Source organism: Macaca nemestrina, chromosome 6 (assembly GCF_043159975.1).
Source record: "Macaca nemestrina isolate mMacNem1 chromosome 6, mMacNem.hap1, whole genome shotgun sequence".
In the NCBI taxonomy this organism is placed as follows: Eukaryota; Metazoa; Chordata; class Mammalia; order Primates; family Cercopithecidae; genus Macaca; species Macaca nemestrina.
In genome coordinates this window covers 93,531,480-93,545,106 of record NC_092130.1, presented here as the reverse complement: position 1 = coordinate 93,545,106, position 13,627 = coordinate 93,531,480, and the positions used below count along the sequence as shown (strand labels likewise).

The window sequence follows — 13,627 nt, the reverse complement described above, 5'->3', positions numbered from 1 at the left end:
CCTGTGTTTGCAAACTGGAGGGAGATGCCTTTGATATTCCAGAATACCTGTATCTATACACTTGTAAATTCTGGTTGGAAAGGACTGAAACAGCTAAACCAAAGGTGACGATGATTAATGTTAAAGATACTATCCATTGTTCTCTCCTTTGTTGCATTATTAGGCTTAAATACTTTGGAGTTAATGATTGGTCACTTAATTGAGTAACAGAACCTTTGAGAGCACAAAGATCAACTAACTCTGTCTCCCAAAGTCTGGCAACTAAGCCCTCTTTTCCTGGTGGGATTTAAACACTTTTGTTGACGTCATTCATGGACAAACATCGGTAAACACTGTATTTAAAATGGGATATTGCCCTGTGATGGAGCAGAGCTTCTCAAGACACACGGTTCTTTTGAGGGAAAGAATTAATGACTGTATGTAGTAAGGTATTTTTTCACCACCCACCTAGAGAAACCAGTTAGGACTGACAAACACTCATTGTTGGGAGTTACTTACTCTGGTCTGAGAAAATATACTGATTGTTACATAGGTCTGTATTTTACCAGAAAACATAAAGCATGTACTCTCCCTGATTTGGAATCAGAAAAAGGGGGATTAGAGATGAATGTCTTGGCCAAGCTCCATTTCAATTAGCGAATTTTTGCCAGTTTCCTCTTGTAGCCTAGACTTGGTAAAGTACATATATATAAAATCTCTCTCTCTTTCTGTGCATGTGTGTATGTGTGCGTGTGTGTGTGTGTACAGGGTTTTTAAACACTGCTAAGTTCTTACCATTGAATGTGTTAGAGGTGGTTGTATTTCAGAGGTCAGTACAAAGAATCTTTGTTTAATGTGTCAGTTCTGTTTTCTGAAACACACCTCTGGGTAGATTTACCATCTATAAAAGGATACAAATGTATATACTTTCCACATATATATACATCCTACCTCATTCTTCTAAGGATTTTAAGAGGTGTTTATGTCTGTAAAATGAGATTACATATTTTACAATAAACACATATATTGATATAATATTTTTATTATTAAATTATTGATTTGATATTACTTGAGGTATAGTGGAATGAGCACTGGACTTGGAATCAGAAAGTTTGAGTTGAACTCACTAGCTGAGAAAACCAAGCAAAGACTACTTTTGGATGTTTAATGTCATAATCTATTGAATGAATATGCAATTATAAAGATCAAAAGAGCAAGTACTTTGAAAAACTATACAATAAAGGGATGATAATATATTGTGTCTGTGGGATTCATACTGATCTAATTCTATAATTTTAATAATAACCGCATTACCCAAGCCATGTAGTTTCTACTAAACCTATAAAATAAATCAGAGAGGGGCATATTGTTTTTAAAATTGTTCAGTTTCATTAATCAGAAGACAGATTCCAGAAATTGACTTAAATGAAGTTGGACATTCAGTGGAAAAGAAGAATTATTCAATAAATGGTTTCAGGACCATTGATGGGTCCATGCAAAATAAGAATCAGTCTCTACGCAAAATAAGAATCAGTCTCTACCTGATTTCTCATCGTAAAAGAAATGTAAGATGAATCAAATATGAAATGTAGGGAATAACTTTTTTAAAATGATAAAAGAAAATCATAGGATTAAAAAAATAAGTTAGGAATAGAGAAACCTGTTCTAAGCAAAGCATGAAACCCAGTGCCATTCTAGGAAATATTGATAGATCTAAGTAAAAATTACACAAAAGCAAATAACACATTTGGAAAACATCTATGACATATGAGAGACAAAGAGCTAATAACTCTCGATAGTCCATGGACTTTTATAAATAACTTTGAAAAGTTCACATCTATCAAAATATGAACAAAAAATTATGTACAGGTAGTGGCAGAAAGAGACATAAAGTTTTAAAATTATATTAAAAATCACTCAGCCTCATCTGTAATTAAATAAATAGTAATTAAAACACCAATGATATGCTACACCATTTTTTCACCAGAGGAGTAACAAAAAAATAATTTTTTTCTTTTCTTTTTTTTGAGATGGAGTCTCGCTCTGTTACTCAGGCTGGAGTGCAGTGGCACGATCTCAGCTCACTGCAACCTCCACTTTCCAGGTTGAAGCGATTCTCCTGTGTCGGCCTCCCTAGTAGCTAGGATTACAGGCACCCACCACCATGCTTGGCTAATTTTCGTGTTTTTAGTAGAGTGGGGTTTCACCATGTTGGCCGTGGCGGTTGATCTTGAACTCCTGACCTCAAGTGATTCACCCACCTTGGCCTCCAAAGTGCTGGGATTATAGGCGTGAGCCACTGTGCCTGGCAAAAAGAAAATAAAAAAGTTTGATGCAAGTTTGTGTTGGCCAGGTTGTGGAGAAACTGGGTCTCTCATATACTATTGTATAAATGTAAATAGGTTCCTCTACTTTAAAAAATAATTTGGCAATCACATGTTTTTGATTCTTTATCAAAATTTTTAAAAAGATGTAGATACTCTTTGATCCAGCAATTCTACTTCTCAACATTATTACATGGATGGATATTGGTACCAATGTCACCCAAGACAAATGGACAAGGATGTTCTTTGCAGCATTGCTTCTAAGAGCAAATATCTGGAAACAGTGTAAAGGCTCATCATAGAGAACTGTTTAAATAAAAGTTGCTGTATTCCACCTAACGGAAAACTATGCAGCTGTCAAAATAACATGGAAAAATTGTATTTGCTGATTTGGAACATTCTCCAAAATATAATGTATTTTAAGTGAAAAAATTGATAGACAAAACTGTGTATATAGTATACATCTAATTATGTAAAATGGGTGTATATTCATTCTTTGAACAAATATTTACTGATTGTTCTAGGCATTGTGGATACAGGAGTGAACAAAACATCAAATACTGCCCTGTTGGAACTTTTATGATGGTAGGTAGAGAAAGGCAATTCCCAATCACATATGCAAAATGGTGATATGTGCTAAGATGAAAATAGAGCATGGGAAAGGGAATAGAGTACAGCATGTCTTAGGTAGAGTAATGAGAAAGGAGTTCACCAGACAGAGAACAGAGGAGTGCTAAGAGGTGACAATGTGAAAAAGCTTAGCCAAGTCCAGGATCAGGAATCCAGTTTCAGGTTAGTAATAAATTCACATGATGCTATTACTTGTATGAAGTAAATTCATGAAATTTCACACCTAAATCATGTGATTTCTCTCTGCATTACAATGATTCTTTCTGTGAGAAAGAACCGAGGAGCAATATGATACATGATACTCATTACATCTACTTTGTAGCTGAGGTATCCTAGAAAGTTGGTTGTCTGGGGTAACTAGTTAGCAGAATGGTGGACAAAACCACCGTGTCTGTGCCCTTAAGTCACCCCTTGTCAGCTGATCTTCCCCCAAATCAAGGGAGAATACTAAATATCTATTTAATAGAATCTTGGCTTTCTCTCTGAGGCTGCCCATCCCTGGCGTGTCCCTTATCCTCCCTGCAGACATTTCTCATGGATAGGAGTTCTATTGACCTTGTCTTTTATGTCTCCCAGGCAATTAAACAGTCTCAGTACCCTGTACCTGGATTGTTCAATGACTTTCTTTCCTTCTCAATGACTTCACTGGAGTAGAAGGCTAAATATAGGCATTCGCTCTCGTATCTCTCAGGTCTTTCCATGCAGACAGACTTGTTATCACTAGTAGACGGTGCTTATAAGAGAGACATGGAAAAGTGGAAGAATGGAAATAGGGATTTGGAGTGGTGCTAAAAACAAAGAAAGAGGCTTCTGAAAGCTTTCCATTTAATAAAATCAAACATAGAAGACACAAGATGTAACTTAATGACCAAGGATAGGGGCATAGCCTTGAGAAAATTAGAGAAGTGGAATGAATGCCTTGGACTCCAAGGAAGAAGGAATGGAAATGTAGTTCTGAGGCAGCTAACATCAATAAAGCCCTCTGATATATTTACTATGGAAATAAATGATCATCTTTTAATTCAAGGGTTGCAAACTTAGGTGACTGCAGGGTCGAGGCATGGAGTAGAAATGGGTAAGAGACTAAGTGGGGGCAGCAATGGCCGTGAGCACACAGACTCAAGGGGAGAGACTGCTGCTTGGTTAATGCTCATGATCAGCCAGCTGAAATATAGACTTAATGTTGCTAGACCTTCTGAGTTTTTGAAAGAAGTTAGAGATCTGATATTTAGTGTAAATGGTCTAATTTTTAAATTGAGTAACTCATTCAAACATATTTATGCAACTTATTCAAATGTATTTAGAGCATGTCTGATCTCTTCCTTGTATTCTTACCTAGTCTTAGGGGTAATCTTAGGAATAGTGATGTGTATACTTGTTATACCTATATAGATGGAGGACCATTCTCCTGTCCCCAACAAAAGACACTTTTATAAGGATTAAGTGTGGCACAAAGAGTTTGTTTTTAGTATTTAAATTGAGTAGGAAACTCAAATGCAGAAGAGCCTTTCCTTGGTCACACCTTTGGTTTTTTTATATGAAATTTGACTCTCTAGATATTGACAAACATCATATTATTGGGTCATGGTAAATCTTCAAGTGGACTGATTCAAAAGCATTCAAAAGTATTTCAGGTGTTAAGGAACTGTTAGCACTGAGTTTCAAAGGTGTTTCTGCATAAGAAATAGAGGCACTGATCATGTATTTGATTTACAAACATTCCTCAAGGATCTACTCTGAACCTGGCACTGAAGAAATATTGTGGGAGTTATTAAGTTGAATGAAGTACTAGCTCTGCCTTCCAGAAGCCTACTGTTCTACAGAGGAGATTAGACGTGTTTACAGATAACAATTTGAAGTACATAGCAATAAGTTATAGGATGACTTATTCCAAGCATAAAGTGTATAGTGCTACTATAGTGGTAACCTAGGTTATAATTTTCAAATGTAAGAGCCCCAAATACTATTCTTTTTACTCTTAGTGATATGAAACTATGTTAGAACATCTGCAGAAAGTCTGAATTAGTAATTTTAATAATAAATATTGCATACTGATATATTGTATATCACTGAGATTTATTTTATATACATTATTATATCAATTCCTGTGATCACTTCAATAAGTACTAATTTTCACAACTAAGTAGCTACGGAAAATGAGGTTTAGAAAGATATAGTATTTTACCTAAAGTCACACAATATAAGTAGAAAATGCAGAACTTGCATTCTGGGCTATTTGACAGTGGATCCCAAACTTTTAAAATTAGGCTTATAAAGATTTCCTGGAAAAAAAGAAAAATAAAAAATAGAGAACAAATTTTCCTGAAGGAAAGTAGGACATTATTATTTATAAGTATAATTAAAGAAAGAGTTCTTATTTGGATTCAGCTAATACTCATGGAATGCATTTTCTTTAGCACCTTTTTATGAGAAAATACAATCTTACTTTGGCTGTGCAATTGATACCTTTATTTTTCCTTGAAATATTGTAATAGCATAGAGATGTGGTGTATACTTCCTGCTTGCTTTGCTGTCTTATCAGAAATCCAGAAACGTAGAAGCATTATGGCATTTCCCAGTTAGTGTTTAACAAAATCTATTACTAGATCCTAGTGATTATATGATAAATAACAAACTTAATTAGCAGGGTTAATTTAAGATTATCAACCATATGTTTTTCATTGTGAATTATCAGTTGGTCTATAGATGGAAAATATAGGATGTATAATGTATTAGCTTAAAAAAAGCTCTTCAGGAGATATCTAGAATTATATAATTTTAAAATTTTGTTTTCAAAAGGTCTAATTTTCATTTCAAAATATATGAAGAAATCAAATGCAGAAAAATATTAAGAAAACAGGTCTTAGTTAATTAAATACTGTACAAATCCAAGCCCAATTTATGTTCCAGTGTTCAAGATCAGTTTTGTAATTTATGACTAATTCAGCATTTGCTTGTTTTCAATCTAGGTTTGCTAAATAATATAGAATTTATTTTCCAAGGAAGTTATTCAGGGTCCCAACTAAAAAAATATATATCAGTTAGGATGGTTTCAGCTGTAAGGAACAAAAAGTCACGATTTTATTGGGTTTAAACAATAATGACATTTATAATCTCATATAAAATGAAGTTCAAAGGCATGGTCCACTCTGGGTCTAATCCTTAAGGACTTACGCCTTGCCTTTGCTGATTCTTTCTCAGCTTCATTTCCAGAGGTATCTCACTTACTTATGGATGCAAAATCCCTACAACAGTTCCAGCAGAAGTATTCCAGCATGATAATGTCCAGGGAAGAAAACTGACCACCTCTTCCTTTGTTCTCTTCTCAGGATGAATCTATCTTTCCCAGGGGCCCTTCCCTGGAGGAAGAGATCCCCTCACATCTCACTGGCCAAAACTATATTATATACTGTTCCAAATCCAATCATCGGAAAAGGGAATGGGACCTCTGTAATTGACTTAGGATATCAGGATCATCCCTTGGGCTGCGGTTTGACCCAGGTCCTCCAAAGTATATGGCTGAGGGTAGGCACTAGAATGGAACCAGAGTTGTGTTAGAAAGGAGAAACACATGGCTATTATAGAATAGTTCTAAATGTTACCAAGGAGGGCACAACTGTGGAGACCAAATAATCTTTTGCCATTCTTCTGAAGTTGGCACTTTGATTTCTAGATGGTTCCCCAACACTGGTACTTATCCTCCTCATAATTATAGCTGCCTTGAAATTTGAGCTCGAAGGGAACACTCTGAGACCCAGATTGTTAAATGTCTTTTCCAAAGTCATGCAATAAATTAACTGGCAAAGCCAGGGCAGTTTCTTGACTCAGTACAGGGTATTTTCTTTCATTCTTTACTCTTGAGACTTTAGAACTGTTGGTACCACTTTAAAATTCATGGCAAGAACTGGTCACTTTTGTAATTAACACCTCCTTATAATACATTTATTTTGTTTGTTTAGCCAGCTAGAAACTACATGGAGTCTGTGCTTTAAAAAGTCTGTGCTGAAGTCCTTATTCTCTGTTTTGGTATTATGTGCATGAACCACCAATTGGTTTCTTCTCACCTTACACTTGATGAAGATGTCTTTCGTTCAACATCTCTCTCTATTGCTCCCCATCTTCTTTTGCTCCATTTATGATCAGCTTTCTGTTTCTAAATAGACTTTGTGATCACCCATTTCTCTTTGTGCCAGCTCCTAGCCACTAGTTACTTGAGCTGTGGTCTCTATTGTTCTTCCTACAGCCTACCCACTTGTGGTTGTCACACACACATCCACATTGTTATATGTTCCCAAACTGTATTCTGGAATGATTTTGGCAATGGCTGCATTGGATGAGATTCAAATTAATAAAGCGTTGAGATAACTTCTGCTATTACAAGTTTCCTCCTGTTTTTATAGTCCAAGAGGAGCTACTTCTTCTACTCTTATTACTTAATACTTAATACTACCCTTATTACATACAATGCACAAAAAGCGTGTGATTTATGACCTGCTCTAAATCTGAATGCTGGTGATTTACTTTGTGTTTTTCTTAATTTCTAGGCCAAGATGTTGATAAATATAAACAGCATCTTATGGATGTGTTCAACCTTAATAGCAACCCATGCGCTACATAAAGGTGAGTGTGCTAACAACTTCTTTGGTGTTAATTGAAATAAAAATGTAAGTGCTGGAGGACGAAATGGTAATGTGGAATCACTGGAATAAAATATTGATTTTTAAAATCTATTAAGTGCTGAAAACTATTAGTTAAAATATTATTGGACTAAAAACATTAGTTTTAAATAAATAAGTCAAAACAAAATAATAAATAGGACGCTAATGATGCAAGTGAGCTTTCAGTAACTTCCCTGATTACTTTTACGCTTTGCAAAAAACCTCGTATATGGTATTGGGCATATATTAAAATTCTAACACTATTTATCAAAAACTTTCCTATGCAAAAAAAGAAACACTATTAAACACCCAGCGGACTAGAATTTGAAAAGAATTGAGAAGATAAAGAGAAAGCTGACAGCCATGTTTTTGCCCTTACTTCCCTTAATTTTCTTTTTTAAAAAAGCAGTTGGATATGCTTATGCCCTAGTTTTTTAATTTGAAATTTTATATTCTTCCAACTAGGGTTCTACAATTCCAAGTTTATTATTTAATATATTCAAGGTGATATATCAAGGAATTTGAAGAAACATACTATCCAAGAGTTTCACTCATCTGCTTCTGTCTGTCTAATGTACCTCTCCAGACTCAGATTCCATTTCCTCCTCACACATATGTGTCAGACTCACCTTTTATGGTTCTCTAGATGAATTCCTTTTGCAAAAGTTTAAGTATCACTCTATCTATCATCCATCTATTTATTTACCCATCCATCCATCCATCATCTATGTATTCATCCATCCATACCTCCAGCCATCCATTCATCTGTCCAAAATCTTTCCATCTGTTCGCTTATCAACATCTATCCATTCATCCATCCATCCATCCATCCATCCCTCCATTCATCCATCCATCCATTTCTCCCACTCACCCATTCATTTGTTCACCCATTGATGATATTTTTTGAATACCTTCTTTGTGCCAGATATTATTCTGGGTATCCAGGAATATACACATGAAGGACTCAAAATTGACGTATCTTTCATTAAACTTATTTCTCTAGTTATAGGAGACCAGCAATAAACAAGTAAACAAACAATCCAGGTACTTTCAAATTGATGAACATAAAACAGAGTGACATCATAGAGAGTGGCCTGAGTTGGAGGAAGTTGGTAAGACCTCCTTGAGAAAGTGACACTTAAAGTGAGATGAGAATGATGACAAGGAACCAGCCAGCCAAGACCTGTCTGTAAATTAGGAAGAAACATAGTGTGTTTGAATAGCAGAAATGTCACTATAGTTGAAGAGCAGTGATCAAGGGGAAAGTAGGAGACATGAACAGAGAGATTAGCAGAAAACAGCTCATCTAAATAATAATAACACCCAACACTTGAATAGAACTCCCTATGATCCAGGAACTGTTTTAAGTGCTTAACATTAACTCACTGAAACATCCACACCCATGTATTCTATTGAGGAAACTGTGGTACCAGGAGAGACTAAGCAGCTTGCTCGAAAGCCCATACCCAGTAAGAAGCAAATTTTGGAGATGAACCAGTTCATGGGAGTGTGTGCTCTTTACCACCATGTTATACTTCTTATCTATATGGAACATTGTAGAGTTTAAAAAAGTCTAGATTTTCTACTCAGGAGGCTGAAGCAGGAGAATCACTTGAACCCGGGAGGCAGAGGTTGCAGTGAGCCGAGATCGCATCATTTCTCTCTAGCCTGGGCAACAAGAGCTAAACTCCGTGTCAAAAAAAAAAAAAAAAAAAAAGTCTAGATTTTATTCCAAGTGCAGTAGGAAGCATTGAAGGGTTTCAGCAAAGAAAGATGTGAGTTGATGAATGTTTTACAAATTCTATTTTTGATAATCTATGCAGATTTGATTGTAGGAGAGCAAGAGTAGCAGCAGAGATATCATTTAGGAGGTTATTGTGGTAGCCTGTGCATGACATGGGGGGAGGGGGGTAGTTTAGATCATGTAGCAGTAGAGATGAAGAGAAGTGAATTGGATATGTGGAGATGGAGAAGTCAGATCCACTGATGGATTGGATGAGGTGTGTAGTGAGGGCATGAGAGGAGTCAAGGACAAATTGACTCCTGGGATGGCTCTCTTTCCCCTTTTCGCCTCCGGATTCCCCTTTCTAGCCAATTTAAAAGCTCCTCCTTGGCTAGGTGCAGTGGATCATGCCTATAATCCCAGCACTGTGGGAGGCCAAGGTCGGAAGAGAGATTGAGCCCAGGAGTTCAAGAGCAGTCTGGGCAACACAGTGAGACCCCATCTCTACAAAAATTTTAAAAAATTAGCCAAGCATGATGGCTTGGACCTGTAATTCCAGCTACTGGGAAGGCTGAGGCAGGAGAATTGTTGATCACAGGAGGTCGAGGCTGCAGTGAGCCCTGATCGCACCACTGCACTCCAGCCTGGGCGTCAAACTGAGACCCTATTTCAATAACTAGTAAATAAATAAATAAATAAATAAATAAATAAATAAATAGATAAATTCCTCCTCCACGTTCCCCTTGTCTCCTGTGCTGTTACAGGTATAATAACATCTACCATGCTCTTGGGATAAGTAATTGCTTTTCTTCCCAAGTAGACTACTGTAAGCTGCAAAAAAGCCTTTCATCTTCTAGCAGAGTGCCTGACACCCTGACAGCACTTAGTCATTTTGTGTGTTGACAAAATGAGTGAATAAATAAATAAATGCCACAGTGGATCACCCGGATGGTGTTTAGAGTCTAGGCTCCACCAACTGGATCATGAAGACACACTAATCAGATGGTGAAGCCTAAGAATTGTCTTCCTCAAAGTTTTTGGGAGGTGAAGGTGAAGGTCACAGAGAGGAAAGGACAACAGCAACCAGTGAATATGGAGAAAAGGATATGAAAATGGGAGTGGCATTTGGATGGGCAATATTGGAAGGGAATTTACAGGGAAAGTAGTAGGTGACCATCCCTCGGCGGAAATTTAGACTTTCCACTTAAAGAAAGAACTCACACAACAAAAAACAACTTGCGGTGTAGCTCCTTTACAGCGTTTACAAAAATAATTTTGATAGCCAACAACATTGAGTAATTTCCGCATGTCTGTACCTATTCTTTGTAAATCCATGATCACTGTTATTAGATGTAATTAGTTTGGGAGTAATTTCAGGAGAATTTTTTTATATGAGAGGTGAAAGTTGCAAATATACGAGCCATGTAAAACAGATATTCTGGATTTATAGTGGAAAACACAGTAGTAACTGGTTGTTGAGTCAAGACAAGTACTTTCATCTTAAGGTTTTTTCTGTTTATTCCCAGTCACTGACGAGGTCAACGACTAACATAAATGAACACCTTGTCTATTGTTATGGGCTTTATTTTAACCCAGGAAGAACTATTTCCTTTAACAATACATTATATTATCTTATAAACTGTCCTAATCTTTGATTATCTACCATTGACCTAGTTATTTTGATGTTCCCCTTATAGTAGGAAACAGTCATGCACAGTCATGAATAAGTGAATGAATTAGATAGTGATATTTGTCACTTGAAAGGGTGATAAATTCCCATATTCTCAATCTGACATTTATTTGGCCAAGATCTGTGGGTGTGTGTTTGCTCAAACTGTGCAGATGGAATTTACATCATCTTTACTCTGAGGAATCTACTGACAGAGAACGAGGAGTAGTTGCTTATTCATTATTTAGTGATTTCTCCCTTACTGTACTCATTTGGACCACAAACCATCGGTAACAGCCAACGTTTTGTTAGGATTCATTTTTATTACTTGAATGGTCAGCGTTTCAGACAAATTCCTGCAGGTAGCAGATTTCTTTTAAACATGCATACTCTGTAAACATTATACTCTGAACTACTGAATTTCTTTCTTAAAATATTTAGATTTAGTGAATTTCATTTTTGTGACCCAGTGCATTAAGACCGGAGATTTAATACACAAAAGATTTGACCACACAGCTTTTTGTTAATCTTGTTAAGATTGTATTCACATGAGTATATTATTTATATCCAACCAAAGCTTTTAATTTTCTTATGTATATAAACATCTAGAACAATAAACAGCCCTTGGGAAATTGCTTTTTAACACTATTTTGTTCCAACATACCTTTTCTTTACAGCACAGTTGTTTAGCAATACTCTATGTTTCAGAAACCTCCCTACTGGATAGATTGGGTTGAATCTTATGTCTGCCCCTGTATACTTAAAATTGTGAAGATAAATATAATTTGGTAAGAAATATTGAAGAATTGGAAGACATTTATTTTAAACTAATTTTAGAGGACACGATAAAGAGTTTCAAAATTCATACCAGAATTGAAGTTGATGATAAAGCTGTTTATTTTTCCATTTAAAAATAGTACTTTATTTGTGGCAAAGTTAGTCATCTAAATAATTCTTCAGGAAGGAAGATGAGATTTCCTAGAACATATGATGAATATAAATTTGGAGATTTTTAGATCACAAAATTCTCACCCTTTCTCTTCTGAGAACCATATCTTTGTGTTATCATCATCTCCCTAATTAGGTCCAAATTAAAGGAATATGAAATAGGTAGAAGGTACTTTCAGATAGTCCTCTGTGAACCTTATGGATTTATTAAAAAGATCATGAAATTACTAAAAGATTTCAGTTCAGATAGTAATTAAATACTTATAGAAATAGGATGCATCTAGACTTTGAAAAGGAACTGAAATGAACACTTCTTTTGCTTAATTTAGGGGCAGAGGAAGCACACCAGAGCTAAAAGATTCCTTGATTAGTTGTCAGGAGGCATGTGTTCTGACTCAGGTCTCTCAGCAGCCATCTGGGAGCTTATCCTTCCTCTCAGTGGAGCATCCTTAGTAAGGAATTGGACCAGTTTTACTTTACAGTTGAGCTAAGTTAGAAAATTTACTTTGTAAGCCAAGGAGGCCATTAAAAGTGGAATTATTCCCTTGTAATGATATTCCAAAATGATAACAGTCTTAGCAATATTTCAAAGGATAATTTACTACAGCTAATAGCACACTTCATTTTGTTTTTATTTAATTTCATTAAGTGCCTTAAGTCTGTTTTGGATAAGCTATATGTAGATTAATAAAATAATAAATGCATGATGACAATGGTTATTATACATTTGAAATAAATTAATGATTTATATTGTAAGTACATTAAATATGATACTATATTAATTATTTTGGATTTATTTGCATCACATGAAATATTTTATAGGCCAATTCTTTTATTAGGTTAAAATTTTAATCTTTAGCAACAGAATTTTTTTTCTTAAAGGGTATAATATCTCCATAGTATCTTCTTGCAATTTTCAAAATGCTTTTCTCCAACTGTGTTTACATTGAGAATCCAGTGTTTACATCGAGAGTGATATCATTTCCAATGCATGCCCATGTTGAGATGTGTGTTTCCAATATGTTTGACCACTAGCAGAGAGTTAGATATACATCATTTCGTTGGTTAAAAATCATTATTTCATTTCACCTAGAGGCTACTATTAACTTGTTGACCATATTTTCATGAAGTGAGCATTGTTTGTGCATTATCAACAACTTCCATTATTACTAACATATTGTCTAGCTTAATTAATAGAGGCTGGAAGATAGAGAGGAGAGTGGGAGAGAAAGGGATGGATTACTCTAAGAGTGAAAGAACGTTTATTTTGCATGTAATGGTGTTAAACTGTAGCCAATATATTCTTTATCATTAACAGTTTAAGAGTTTAAACAGAAGGACATTCTGCAGATAAATATTTTAGGAGGGTTAGGTGAACAGAAACCAACCTTTCCCCACTGTATAATTGAAGGTAATATCTCACTGCAAAGTGATGGTAGCTGGATTTGTTATAATTATGAAAGCCTTTGGTTCCAACACAGGACCAAAGAGCATCCTTCAAATGTTAGACTTTCCCTGGTTCCAGTCCTATGAAGCACTTTTTATTTCCACTTCATATTTGAATTTTGTTTTCATTTCCTCTATGGTAATGTGGCAGTTATCGTAACAAACATTTTTTGTCTTTTGACCTGTAGACATAATTTTCATCTTTCAGCTGCTCTTCTTAATGTTGGTCCAGTCCTTTAAACCTGCCCTA

At 35.5% G+C, this 13,627-nt stretch overlaps 1 protein-coding gene across 3 annotated transcripts in view; it reads left to right on the top strand.

The window, feature by feature from the left end:
- The window catches only part of LOC105475040 (versican), a 110,687-nt gene that overhangs the window by 4,410 nt on the left and 92,650 nt on the right, over nucleotides 1-13,627 (top strand). For all 3 annotated transcript variants that reach the window (XM_011729980.3, XM_011729978.3, XM_011729979.3), the window contains exon 2: nucleotides 7,478-7,553. In XM_011729980.3, coding sequence (XP_011728282.2) covers nucleotides 7,484-7,553 — 70 coding nt within the window. In that variant the 5' untranslated portion in view covers nucleotides 7,478-7,483. The remainder of the gene's footprint in view (nucleotides 1-7,477; nucleotides 7,554-13,627) is intronic.